Source organism: Onychomys torridus, chromosome 7 (assembly GCF_903995425.1).
Source record: "Onychomys torridus chromosome 7, mOncTor1.1, whole genome shotgun sequence".
NCBI classification, from domain to species: Eukaryota; Metazoa; Chordata; class Mammalia; order Rodentia; family Cricetidae; genus Onychomys; species Onychomys torridus.
The window spans coordinates 32,399,976-32,414,494 of NC_050449.1; the positions used below are offsets into that span (position 1 = coordinate 32,399,976).

At 36.3% G+C, this 14,519-nt stretch overlaps 2 protein-coding genes across 3 annotated transcripts; both read left to right on the plus strand.

Annotated features, from left to right (window-relative positions):
• The first annotated feature begins 228 nt into the window (after positions 1–228).
• Positions 229–2,986, plus strand: LOC118587337 (olfactory receptor 145-like). Of its 2 annotated transcripts, XM_036193252.1 has the most exons (2): positions 229–242; positions 2,045–2,981. In XM_036193252.1, the coding sequence occupies exons 1-2, from the start codon at positions 229–231 to the stop codon at positions 2,979–2,981; spliced, it is 951 nt and encodes a 316-aa protein (XP_036049145.1). The 2 variants fall into 2 exon arrangements, with proteins under 2 accessions (XP_036049145.1, XP_036049146.1); XM_036193253.1 differs by lacking the exon at positions 229–242 and having other exon boundaries at positions 1,994–2,986.
• Positions 2,987–9,132: 6,146 nt separating this feature from the next.
• LOC118587472 (olfactory receptor 8B3-like) lies at positions 9,133–10,065 on the plus strand. Its single transcript, XM_036193454.1, has one exon. The coding sequence runs from the start codon at positions 9,133–9,135 to the stop codon at positions 10,063–10,065; it is 933 nt and encodes a 310-aa protein (XP_036049347.1).
• The last annotated feature ends 4,454 nt before the right edge of the window (positions 10,066–14,519 follow it).

A 14,519-nucleotide genomic window follows, 5' to 3' on the forward strand; every position in this document is an offset into this window, starting at 1 on the left:
GAATGAGGACCTGAGAGAGATTGCCAGCTCTGTGCGATGAGTTGTGTTTCCTGGATGTGGATTCTTTGTAATGTGACCTGCTATGGTAATGACTCTACCATGATTGACTATACCTTAAGGTAATGAACTCAAATAAACTAATTCTTAACCTGCTTTTGTAGGGCATTTTATCACAGCCATAAGGAAAATAACCATCTAAAAGTGAAAGAATTTTCTTCAGAAGACAGTATGAAAAAAATGAGGCTCATTGGCTGAACAGGGTAATCAGAAATTTCTAGTAGGTGTTTATAAGTAACAATTTCTCAAGATATGTAAGGCTTTAAAAGAAGCACTTGTGGTGTTTCACGTGACATAGCACTGAAGGTGACATGCTACAACACCTACCAGACACAGAACTTGGTAAGCCAAGAGTACAGTCTGTTCTCACTCAACTGCTGAAAGGAAGAGACAAAGAACCCCAGTCACAGATTTCTCCATAGAACCTGAGATGATTGGAGAGATGGGAGTCTATCTTTCTACATCCACTGGGAAATGACTTTCCACAGAGTGAAGAGAAAATACAAGACAAATTTTAAATCCCTCTAGATTTATTATTAAAGACAGATTATTATTCAGGGTGTAACATAATTCCCAAGTTCCTTATTCTATCTAAATGCTATTCTCTGGGGAAGAAGCAGGCACATCACCACCCTGTTTATAAGCAAATGTATTCTGCAGGTAACTTCACATGAAATCTTCAGAGCCTTATCAACTGGAACTGTGACAATATTATCACAGATCATTTTTTTCTGCTTCCAGTAAAGACTCGAAGTATTAATCTCATAATTTTCTAAAATTCAGAAATCATTCCAGAGGATTTCAGACATTAAGTCTTGACTGTATTTTCTTAGAATGACAGGATACAAATCCTTGGATTCTGAAATATTTCTTCCAGATAAACAGGGATAAATAGGAACCTAAGAGATCTTCAAGGTTTGGACTGGGACTCCTAACAATGGGAATGGGTGTGTCTCTGACTCTTTTGTCTGCTCTTGGGACTCTCTTTCTCCTTTTGGGTTACTTTGTCCATATGAGGGCTTTCGTCTTGTCTTTTTGTTTCTTGGTTTGTCATGTTTGGTTGTTATCTCTAGGAGGCCTGCTCCTTTATGAAGGGACATAGAGTGGGAGTGGATCAGGGGGCAAGGAAGATGCAGGGGAGCTGGGAGGAATGGAGAGAGGGGAATTGTGGTTGGGATGTATTGTATGAGAGAAGAATCAGAGATGGGGGAGGTGGGGAGGAGGGAGAGAAAAGGAGAGAGAGAGAGAGAGAGAGAGAGAGAGAGAGAGAGAGAGAGAGAGAGAGAGAATGGTGATGTGGTGATGTCTGGATCCCAGGCGTAGTAACAGATTTCCTATTATAGGATGGTCTTTAGCAGGCTATTTCTTCCCTATTTGATACTAGTTGAGACTAAGAGAAAACAGCAGAAGAAATCATTCAAGGGGATTAGAGAGTGTTAAGAGTTGTTGGTATTGATGGTTATTGGAATTGCAGCAACTCTATTAGGCTTCTTATGCATGGCCAGGACTCAAGTGTAAAGGATTCATGCCTCAGTGAGATGGAGCAGCAGATACATCAATCCTATTCTTATACTCTCATATCAGACACCTTATTATCATTCATGCTATAGAAGAGGAGAATCTGTAGCAGCAAAAGCCAGCTCTGGCTTGCCAAGGCATCTGTTTCAGACTTCATTGATGTAGAGAGAGCTCTAATAAAAAAACAAATTAAATGGGAGAAGATTGAATCATTCTTATTGCATTTTCCTTTTGCATTCCTTTCATGCATTTTTTTAATCCAGAAATAGTATTGAAATTACTGCTGACCTTGTGACTGTAAGATAATTTGCTTATGACTGTAATAGCTGATTCAGTGTTACGTATACATAGTTGGGGCTAGAAGAAACATTGCCAGAATATACATCACAGGTCAAGGAAGTCATGGGTGACTAGTGTGGATTATCTTCTAATTCAGCTTTTTTTCTTGAGTCCACAGATTGTCTTAGAGAAGAATGGATACTGTAAATGTCTCTTTCGTGACTGAATTCATTTTGGTAGGATTAACAGACCAGCCTGATCTCCAAATGCCCCTGTTCTTTGTCTTTCTAGCAATATATATGGTCACTGCATTAGGAAATTTGGGTTTAATGATTCTAGTTTTGCTGAATTCACATCTTCACACGCCCATGTACTTTTTCCTCTTTAACTTGTCCTTTATAGACTTTTGTTATTCTTCTGTGTTCACTCCCAAAATGCTGATGAACTTCATATTAAGGAGAAATGTCATTTCCTATGTGCAATGTATGACTCAACTCTATTTCTTCTGTTTTTTTGTTGTTTCTGAATGCTATGTGCTGACTTCAATGGCCTATGATTGCTATGTGGCTATCTGTAATCCACTTTTGTATAATGTTGTCATGTCCCCTCAAGTGTGTTTAAATCTGATACTTGGTTCATATTTGATGGCATTTTCTGATGCCGTAGCTCACACTGTATGCATGCTGAGATTGACCTTCTGTGATGTCAACACTATCAATCACTATTTCTGTGACATCCTCCCATTGCTCCAGCTTTCCTGCACTAGCACCTATGTTAATAAGCTTGTAGCTTATATTGTAGTCATCATCAACATCATTGTTCCCACTCCTACCATTTTTATCTCATATGGTTTCATCCTCTCAAGCATCTTCCGCATCAGTTCCTCTGAGGGCAGGTCCAAAGCCTTCAGCACCTGCAGCTCCCACATCATTGCTGTTTCTCTGTTTTTTGGTTCAGGTGCATTTATGTATTTCAAGTCCTCTTCTGCTAGGTCTATGGATGGGGCAAAAATATCTTCTGTATTTTACACCAATGTAGTTCCTATGATGAATCCCTTAATCTACAGCTTGAGAAATAAAGATGTTAAGGTTGCCATGAGAAAAACCCTGACAAGGTGGAAGGTTTGACTAGATACATACATCTTCATGCCTACATGTTTGGGTACAGGTACAGTTTTATTTAGTCAACACATTTGATTGGCAGCTCTGTATTTCACTTTTTCTTCCAAGAAAATGTTGTGATTTTTTTTTTTTTTTGATTTATTGAACTGGAAGAAACTATTACCAGAAGTTGAAACTTAAGGTTCTGCATGATGTGCTAAAATGTATATATAAAATGATTAAAACAGTCAGTCTTGTGCTCACAGCCATTATTCTCTCAGCCCCTGAAGCAATTTTCTGAAAAGTAAATCAAACTTCTCAGTTTTAAAAGGGAAAAACTCACATATTTATAAGAAAAGTGAGATTATTTTTATTCACATAACAAATTATATCTTGAGCAAATAATGAATATTACAGGACAAGGCCATCTTCAACACTTCAGAGAGTATAAATATTTTTATTTTATAATAATAACCTCTTGGTATAAATTACATAAATTTGCCAAAGTTTGTTTAGGGCAGCTTCAGAAGTTGTTTGAAATCCTACCAAACATCCAAACCTACATTCATTTAAGTCATTTTACATAAGCATGTATACAGAAGGGATGCTCATGGGTTTTCAATTTCTATCAAGAAATGAAGTGGAATTTTGATGCAGATTTCATTTAATCTGTAGTTTGTTTGTGATATGATAGCCCTTTTTACAATACTAAAACTACCAATCCACAAGCATTGGAAGTATTTCCATCATTTGGTGTTTCCATTTGTTTTTCATTGTCTTAAATTTCTCATCACACTGGTGTCCTGCACATACAGTAAGTAGATGTTAAGAGTGCAATTTATGCTGGTATAGTTGCATCTAAATATGAAAATCCTGACTAACAGAGATATAATACATTGCATAATGGTGCAAAATGAGATGTTTGTCATAGGTTTTAAGGAGTCTGACATATCTGTCAAATTATCAAATAAAGGAGATATGTTACTCTCTAGCAGAGAATGTACAGAGGAGAACAGATTTTCTGAATTACACTTTCAAAGGCACAAAATAAGAAATTTGAAGAACAATGGGTTACTGCAACCCTAGTGTGGATTTCAAGACCATTTGGATATTTTTTTTCCAATATTTGACCAAGAATGCATGTTCTTAATGAAAATTAGGGAAAACAGCCAAGTATATTAATTAGCATTCTTCTTAAATAGTACACATCACACAGAATGAGAAATGGTAAAATTGTGTTCTAACTTCATCCAGCTGCACTACAGATTCTGTTTATGCCTATTTATCAATGAGAATAAAGTGTTAATTAACAATGATGCTTTTGAAGTCTTTAGAAGAAATAAACGGGCCTTTGTACATCTACACAGAGAACACTTGAGTATATTTATTATAAGCAAACAAAGAAAATTAAAGAAAACAATGCTTCACTATCACATTCCTCCTTTAAGTTAATGTAGAAGAAATTAAACCAAGGAAGATCTTACAACACTTTTCAGTGTTAGTTTTAGTAGAGCAGACACATTCTCACTGAGAATGGTGGAAGGTGTCGACTGAGCATTCTGAAGGTCTACCAAACATGCCTTTTCTTTCTTTTTCTTTTTTTTCTCCTTCTTTTCTTTTCTTTCTTTCTTTCTTTTTCTTTTTTTTTTTTTTTTTTTTTTTGAGACAGGGTTTCTTTGTGTAGCTTTGCGCCTTTCCTGGAACTCGCTTTGCAGACCAGGCTGGCCTCGCACTCACAGAGATCCGCCTGCCTCTGTCTCCCGAGTGCTGCGATTAAAGGCATGTGCCACCACTGGCCGGCAAACCTGACTTTTTTACATGGTGTAGGAAATTCACCAATATTACAGAGTCCCCAAATGTGAATATATTGGCTTAGTATCATTTGAAAAGTTGAGTATTTTGATATTCATGGGAACAAATCAATGTAGACTCTGATGCTCACCAGACATTAATAAACTGACATAACAATACCTTCATATCTATTTATCTATCTGTTTATTTGCTTATATATCTGGCTATCAATCCATCTTTCTGTCAATGAAGAAAATGTCTGTGTCTGCCAGTAAGCCCAAATAATCCGTAGGCCTCTGTGATTTCAAGTTAGGTTCCTTAAAGTTTAAGATAGTGATATCTTGACTAGTCAACGTAATTTTCTTTTCCCTTTACACATTAAGATAAGTAAGAAAGATTCAAATAGCTACTGAGATTCTCAGGTTTTAAAAAGGAACTCACTATTTTAAATGGAACCAATCAATTTAAGTTGAAATTATTAAATTTTCTGCATTGAACAGCTATAAATCTCGCAACTCTAGAAAAGTCTCATGCAGGATTTCAAGTGAGAGAAAGAGGACATACTTTTGGGGGTTAGTAGAGCACCACCTAAAAATATTGGGGTGCAGTTTTGGTTGGACTAGAAGGTACAACTTTTGAAGATAGTACTTTTAAAGTAGTAGTATAATTTTCTGAGAGTGTCTGAATAAAATATGAAGTGTTAAGTTTTCTTTAAATGCTTCACCCAAATGTGTATGCCAATGGGGAGATGTTTGTATAGTCTAGAATGAATGGAGTGCAAGGTATGCTGTAGTCACTCAACTCCATGACTAAAGCCAAACCATCCAGCCAACATCCAGGGAGCAAGCTTTATCCAGTAAATGAATGAGAATATGATGGAGTGTTTTTAAAAGAAGGATATAATGATTCATAATAAGCAAATCATCTGTCAATATGTTTCATCATAGTGTATAATTTACCTGCCAGTAGAAAGGCCTGTTTTAAGTGTCATGATTATTGATTCTGTAGAGACAAAAGAGAATGCCTGTCAGATTAGGACATACAAAAGTTTGTGTATCCTTATTAATTTATATACTTTTTTTGAGACAGGGTTTCTCTGTGTAGCTTTGCGCCTTTCCTGGATCTCGCTCTGTAGACCAGGCTGGCCTCAAACTCGCAAAGATCTACCCGCCTCTGCCTCCCAAGTGCTGGGATTAAAGGCGTGCACCACCACCACCTGGTGATTAATATACTTTTTATTGAGATTCAAGTTACATGAATTTGAAATGTATTCTCTTTGTATTTGTTTTCTAGTATATAATGTTTGTCTACAACCTTCCTAATAGAATACACAGATTTTGTAAATCTGTACTTTTTCAAATCTTGAAAGGCTTATTTTTGAATAATTAATATATTTTACATTGGATAAAAATGCTTAAAGTTTTTATACAATAATATTACATATAAATCTTTTATGTAACACCAGGTCAAAATTATTAATTTTTAACATTGACACTATATATAGTAATATGTGACATAAGAAGATTTTCATATAAAATCTATGACTCATTGAGTATATTTCCTGCATACATGCTCACCAGACCATTTTTCATATCTGCAATCCAGTGTTTATCAGCCTTCTTACACTACATTCTACGAGAGACCAGCTCTCTCTTTTTTTTCCCCAAGGTACTCTTGAGCAGGGAGAAATAAGGGATATGTAGATAGAAATATAGAGGAGAGAGAGACAGTTAGAAACATCGGATAGCATTGAGAGAGCCTTGGTAAAAACCCACAAGGCCCTTCTCTCTCTTCTAAAGAACTTTTTGTTTTGTTTTTGTTTTTGATTTTTGTTTTCGAGACAGGGTTTCTCTGTGTAGCTTTGCGCCTTTCCTGGAACTCACTTGGTAACCCAGGCTGGCCTCAAACTCACAGAGGCCCACCTGGCTCTGCCTCATGAGTGCTGGGATTAAAGGCATGTGCCACCACTGCCGGCCCTAAAGGGCTTTTGAAGGAATGCCAAGGAGTGGAGGAAAAGACCTCCTCCCCGCACAGCCAGGTGCAGACCATCCCAGACACCTGGTGGCCATGCACATGTTCAAGCCATTGCCCAATGCAGCCTTGCTGTGTAAAGCAAGCTCAGATCTCACTAGGAAGCTTTTGTGGGTTATCACAACATTCCTGTCCTATGTATGTGTGTGTGTGTGTGTGTGTATGTGTGTGTGTGTATGTGTGTGTGTGTGTGTGTGTGTGTGTATGTGTGTATATAGTTGTATTTATCTATACAAAACATCAACAACAGAGGAGGGATAACATGGTATTTGTCTTTCTGAGACTAGATTAATTTATAGCTATTTAATTTAGATTATAGCATATAATTATATAATTAATAATATATTAATGCTATATAGTGATTGATATAGTTCATTAATAGTTAATAAATTGTTCATATTTGAATATAATATAATAAGAAAAAGGTCATTAATTTGAGAGGGAGTTAAACAGTGAGCATGCAAATGCTTGGAGGTTGGAAAGGGAACTGAGTACTCAATGCAGCTATATTTTATTTTATTTTCCCAAAATATTTTATAGTATTTATATATTTTCATATTTTGATTTTAAATTTAAAATACAACTACATATTCTCCTGTTCTTGCCTCTAACCCTTCCCATGTACAACTCCTTGCTCTCTCTAAAATTCAGGGTCTCTATATCTTTTATTATTGTTACATATATCCATACATTTTCCTAAATATGTAAATACCACCTCTCATTCCATATTATGTTACTTCTTTGTATATGGGTTCATCACTGATCACTTGATATTGGTGTTGGATAACCAATTGCGGTAGGTTTCTTGTGAGAAGACTATTCCCAGCATTATTCAGTTCTATAGGGTTGAGGCTCCATGAGATTTTTTCCCTTCCATGTTAGTATGTCTCCTGGTATAGTTCTTTTTCAGAAATATATTTTAAAAAATAGCAGCTGTGATGTTTCTGGTAGTACAAAACTGGAGGTGACTCACTATCACACTCTACAACTTTCAGACACAGAATTTAGTTATTTAGTCAGGAGTAGGACCTGTAGGTAATTCTCTCTTAACTGAAGGAAGCAAGAAAGGAAGAACTTTAAACTCAGATTTTCTTTCAGCTCTCAAGATAATTGGGGAGGCAAGAGTCTATCTCTCTCTACACACTGGGGACAAATGTTCTCTAGAGTGAATGGGAAGGATGAGTATAATTGTGGGTCTCTCAGGAAATTAGGATCAGGATTCAGAGTGTAATATAATTTCCTCAGCTCCTTCTTTGATTTAAATGCTCTCCTCTGAGGAAGAGCCAAGACACTCTACCACTCTGTTTATAAACATGCATATCCTTTAGTTAAAGGGCCCTTCTTCTGCTTCAAGAAAAGATTCAAAGCCTTAATCAGAAATAATGTTCTGCAATTCAGAAATTGATCCAGGAAAATTGAGTCTTGTGTATATCTTCTTTGAATTGAAATATCTGAAAACTTTGAATCTGAAATATATATCCAGTTAAACAGGGATAAATGGGAAAGTAAGTGATCTCTTGTGTTTGAACTGGAAGTTGTGTTTCTGAGTTTTAGATATAGTAACACCCTCTTTTTTCCCTTTTTAAATGAATGTTTGTTTTTTATTTTTATTTTATTGAAAAGAATTTTTTTTCATATAATATATTCTGGGTACAGTTTCCTCTCCCTCAACTCCTCTGAAGTTATCTTTGACTCTCCTCCTATCCAAATCTACTCCCTTTCTGTCTCTTCATATAGGATAGGCTTCAGCAACTTCTTCCCTGTCCTGTCCAAAATGAGACCCAAGTGGAACAGGCAGAAGTAAAGCCTTCAGAGGAATCAGAGAGAAGTGTTGGTGACCACTGGATTTGCAGCATCTCTGTTAGGGTTTCCTGCAAGGTCAGGCCTTAATTCTTCACGATTCATACTTCATGACACAGGGACAGGAAACATTCTCTCCCTGACACTTTCTTTTTCTTTTAGTTTTTGATTAGGCACATTATTTTAATGCATATCATAGCAAAGACAAATTTGCAGCATTAACTATCACTGTACTGTCCAGGCATCTGCTTCCAATTTTGTTATAGGGCAGGCTCTAATGAACAAAGGCAGGAGATGGGAGACTATTGAACCCTTCTCAGTGTAGTCTTCTCCTTTATCTTGTGATATTTTTTCAGAAATTATAATGAAATTCATTTACTTTCTGATTTAAGATAATTTGTTTGTGACTGCACCATTTGATTTTTTATGTATAGTTGGGGCTAGAAAAAGCATTTCCAGCACACATATCATGGATGGGAGGGATCCATGACTGAGTGTGGAAAATAGAATCTAATGCAACTCTATTTTCTGTGTCCACAGACTTCCTCAGGGAAGAATGGATATAGTTAACATCTCTTTGGTGACCGAATTCATTCTGGTAGGATTAACAGACCAGCCTGATCTCCAACTGCCCCTGTTCTTCGTGTTTCTAGCAATGTATCTGGTCACTGCATTGGGAAATCTGTGTTTGATCATTCTGACTGTGCTGAACTCTCACCTCCACACCCCTATGTACTTTTTTCTCTTTAACTTGTCCTTTATAGACCTCTGCTATTGTTCTGTGTTCACTCCCCAAATGCTGGTGAACTTTATTTTAAGGAAGAATACAATTTCCTACGTGGAATGTATGACCCAAGTCTATTTCTTCTGTTTTTTTGTTATTTCAGAATGTTATGTGTTGACCTCAATGGCCTATGATCGCTACATAGCCATCTGTAATCCACTGTTGTATAATGTTGTCATGTCTCCTAAGTTATGTTTGAGTCTCATGCTTGGTTCCTACTTTATTGCATTTTCTGATGCTGTAGCTCACACTACATGCATGCTGAGACTGACCTTCTGTGATGCCAACACCATCAACCACTACCTCTGTGATATTCCTCCTTTGCTCCAGCTCTCCTGCACAAGCACGTATGTCAACGAACTTGTCATTTGTATTGTTGGGAGCATCAACATCATTGTTCCTACTTCAACTGTCTTTATCTCTTATGGTTCCATCGTCTCCACCATATTCCGCATCAGTTCCTCTGAGGGCAGGTCAAAAGCCTTCAGTACCTGCAGTTCCCACATCATTGCTGTTTTCCTGTTCTTTGGTTCAAGTGCATTTGTGTATTTCAAACCCTCCTCAGGGGATTCTATGAATGAAGGAAAAATCTTTTCTGTCTTTTATACCAACGTGGTTCCCATGTTGAATCCCTTAATCTACAGTTTGAGAAACAAAGATATTAAAGTTGCCCTTAGGAAAACCCTGAGCAGCAGGACCGTTTGACTGTACAAGCTTGTCTTTATGCCTCTTATTTTTGTGCAGGAATAGTTTCAATTGATGAGCAATATTTTAGTGGGAGATTTCTGTCCTTTCCTTTCCTAGAAAGTATTCTACTTTTCATTTTAATTTTTTACAGTTTCTGAATAGGCAGAAACTCTTGATATAATCCAGAAACTTGATCTGTTTTTTTTTCCCTTTATAAAAGGAAATCTGAGTCTTGTAGATTTGCTTTTAATATTTCCAGAGTCTGCCATCTTCCTTTTTTTGACATTTTTCTGTCTTATTTAAAAATAATTTCAGTAAAACAACTTATTCTACCCTCCATTAACTAAAAATTAACTTTTTTGTATTGTAATCTAAAACATGTCTTCAAATGGTCAGATGTAGTAACACTAGAATGGCAGTTTCCACTGTGTGTGGATTTCTTGTTTTGAAGTTATATCTTTTTGTTTGTTTGTTTTTCGAGACAGGTTTTCTCTGTGTAGCTTTGTGCCTTTCCTAGAACTCGCTTGGTAGATCAGGCTGGCCTCAAACTCACAGACATCTACCTGCCTTTGCCTCCCGAGTGCTGGGATTAAGGGTGTGCGCCCAGCTGAAGTTATATCTTTAAATGAGTAATTCAAACATCTGATTCTGTTCTTTCTGTACATCTTCCATTGAAAAGCAACATATCCCTTTCCAACTGCCAATGTGAAAGATGTGATTTATTGGTAATCAATAGCTTAATTAAAACTGTAGTATATGCCAGTAGTTCCAGGTTTCAAGCACCTTATTAATTCATATATTTTCTGAATATTTTATTATTATTTTGGAAATATGATCATGAGAATATATTTTGTCTTTGAATTTGGATTACAGTATTTCTGTGGAGGACACCTGTGTCTAGATTTGCTTTAGGTGTCACTTTATTTTGAATTATTCTTTTAGTTAGAACAGGCCAGGCTTTTTGCAGTAGGGAGTTGAGTTCATCTACAAAATTAAAAAAATGAAATAATTTGAATGTGTTTTAAGGGTTTAGTAATTAAAGAAAAGAAGACCTGGGACAGGAAGGGTGTCGACCAAAGTCATTAAACTGGAAGCCAAGAAGGCAGTGAGTGTATAGGAGCCTTTCTCTGCAAAGAATCACTGAGGGGTTCTGAAAATCATATTACCACCTGGATATTAACTTTATTCTGTAGAGCATTGAAAATATTTCCCTTGCTTTATTAATCTCACCTCATCCTTCACACCCAGAATGACTATGCATTAATAGTGTTTTGAGTAAGGAAAATTGCTTTATTGGGGAATGAATGCAGACTACATCATTGGGTACAAGTGGAGTGAGGATAGTTAAGTCGAGGGATAAAGAGCAAGTGGTCATCAAGACACTGGTTAGAAGAAGGCTTCAGATGGGGCATGGCAGGCAATGGAAGCCTCTTTGTATGGCATCCTTTATCTTCTCTGGAACTTCCTGGAAATATTGTGAGGACTGAAACATCTCTATGAATAGGTTTTAAAAAGCTCAGGTTAATTGATAATGAAGAAAAGTTTAACCCAAAGGAAGATCCAGAGACAGGTAAATCATTCTATCACGTTTGACTTTCATGTGGGCAAAATGAACAAAATATCTCCAAAATGGACTGTCAACATAATAAAAGTATCAAGGACAAATAGATTATTTCCATACTAGTCCTGAAGAGCTGGCTTTTTCTCTTCTGTAAATCAGTGTGAGTAGATAAAGTGTTTATAGTCAAAAGTCATTTTAAATTATTGCTTTACCCACCTGAAACATGAAAAATTACAATAACTATAGCAATATTTTTTATTCAGATAGAGGCTGTCAGGCTGTCCTCTACAGTATGTGAGAGGACAGTGGGATCCTGTGCATCATGTTCTTTTTTTTTTTTAAATCAAATCTCTCTTAGTGAGAAGAATTATCACACTTCACATATTAATGTAACATCAATCAGGAACAGAAGTAGAACCTGAATACCACAAACAACAACAACAACAAAAACAACAAAATCACTTAAAGAGTAATGTAGAGTTCAGGGATCCTATACATATTTTATTTACATAAGTATATGACCATTATATTGATTATTTCATCAAAATTTTGCTCCAGTTTTGCTTTATACACCCATATATAATATTTACATAGTCATGTATTAATCCTGATTTTCACAGTTAAACATTCTTACAAAGCTATGAATAGAGCGTTATTTATATGAAAAATGAATAAACTTAAGCAAACACAAGGAACAAAAGCCCAAATGTATGTAATTAACCTTTATTTTTACAATACAAAATGGATCTCAAAGAAGTGAACCTATAGAGGCAATGTAAAACTGTAGAGCAATGTAGACTTGTCCAGGGCAGAAACACTCTGTTCACCATACCTCAGGAGGAACTTTCACCTATGTCTATTAAAGAATGGAAGACAATTTTCAGTCCAGTTGAATAGATTTGTGGTATGCAATAAAGATTATTTTTGAATCAATAGTGCTTTAAAGAGAGTATATTTTCATTCCAAATTATAGAACTTCCTTTACCCTCTTCTATTATCTCAATAAAGTCGTCTGTCAATTAAATTCTTCAAATTTTTATTAGAAGAATTATTATAATTGCTACATGTTAGGGTCAAACCCAGGACCTCACATGAGCTAGTGAGTACTCTACTATTGACCCGTATCCTCAGCATATTAATGTGTCATTCCATTTGCTAACAATAAAAATCTAATGAGGAACTTAATAAGTCCATATATCCAAAAGGAACAATATGTTGGAGAATTACTGTACTTTTCATAATCAAAGACATCAAAGTATGTACTCTGAAAACTGCCTAACATTGCTAAAAGAAGTTGAGGTATAAATACACAGAAATATCCTTTGCTCATAATTTAGATATGTTATTGTTAATATCTTGCTTCCATAGTCATGTAAGCACATGCCCTTGCCACCTGGGTGCCTACACACATAAGTGCACACACACCACAGGAATATGCACATTTCCCCCCCACAAAAAGTACATAATAAGGAACTAACCAAAGAGCTGAAAAATTTGTAGAAGAAAACCACTAAACACTGCCTAAAGACATTAATGAGACAACCACACAGAAAACACAACCCTTGTTAAGTGGTCAGAAAACTTAGCAGTTTTATACTGTAAATACCTTCCCAAAGCCATCTATAGAACCAGTGCTATCCTCATTATATCCCAGTGACATTTTTAATCTTAATATTCATAAATAATCTCAAAGGACTATGAAGATGAAAAGCCACCTTGAAAAAAGAGCTAGATTGCTCCCACTTCCAAATTTCAAAACTTATTACAAACCTATGGTGATCAAAGCAATGTGGTATGGAAATAAGGAAAGGTAATTAGAGATTGTTGGAACACTGCCCAAGAATGAAGCTGTTAATTCCGAGTGCTTGTAGAAAAACTCCAAGAAAACAGAAGTCTTATGACTTCAGTTTCTTAAAAAACACAAAATTATTCTTGGAATGTGCTTTTGTGCACTACCGGGGGTCGCAGATAGGGGTGAGTTTATTTCATATTATTCATTACAACAGGCTATTGTTATTTGTTTATATGCCTTTATGGGAAAACATGTTTGTGTCACATGTGGCTTGTCCTTAGGATTATACAGTTTACTCATTCAACTCTTCTTAACTCATAGAGCATAAATTATCTGATATTCTGAATAAGTTTGGCTATTGCATGAGACTTTAGTCTGCCTTATTTTTAGGTTCCATTCTCCTAGGTTCTCCTGCCGCAAGAGTGATAAACAAGGGATGGAATAGAGAGTCCAGAAACAAGCTCTTAGCTGAAGGGTAAAGGAACATTTGAAGAGGTTTCCAAGACCATCTATCGGGGGGGATGGGCAGTCTCTTCAACTAGGAAAACTGAAAGTAGACATGCCAGAAAATTAAATTGGACCCTTACAGACACTGTATATCATTTACTATAAGTGGGTTAAATTCCTAGAGTCAAGATTTAAAAATAAACTATTTACAAAACAACATAGGACCCAAAATCCAAGCGGAACATGAGGTGATGACTCCTGTACAATAACATGAAAACACAGGCAGCCACAGAAACAGAGGAGTTTCACTATGGGGAGATTTCTCTCAGGTGAATAAAGCTGTCCATTTATGAGGGTATATACCATCAGCTTGACCGGGTTTGTAATCACCTGGGAGATGACCTCCTGGTCATGTTGTCCAGGAGTTTCTAGATTAAGTTATCAGAGGTAGAAAGATACACCTTAGCTCGAGGTTGCACTATTCCATGAACTAGCATTTCAGACTGAGAAGGATAAAGTAAGCTGAGCAGTGACAATCCTTTCTCTTTCCTGACTCTGGACACAGTGTGACCAGTTGTCCATCATTTCTGCCACCTCCATTCCACATCATGATAATCTTTCCTTTGGTCTGTCAACCATACAACTCCCTTTCCTTTGAGTTGTTATTATCTT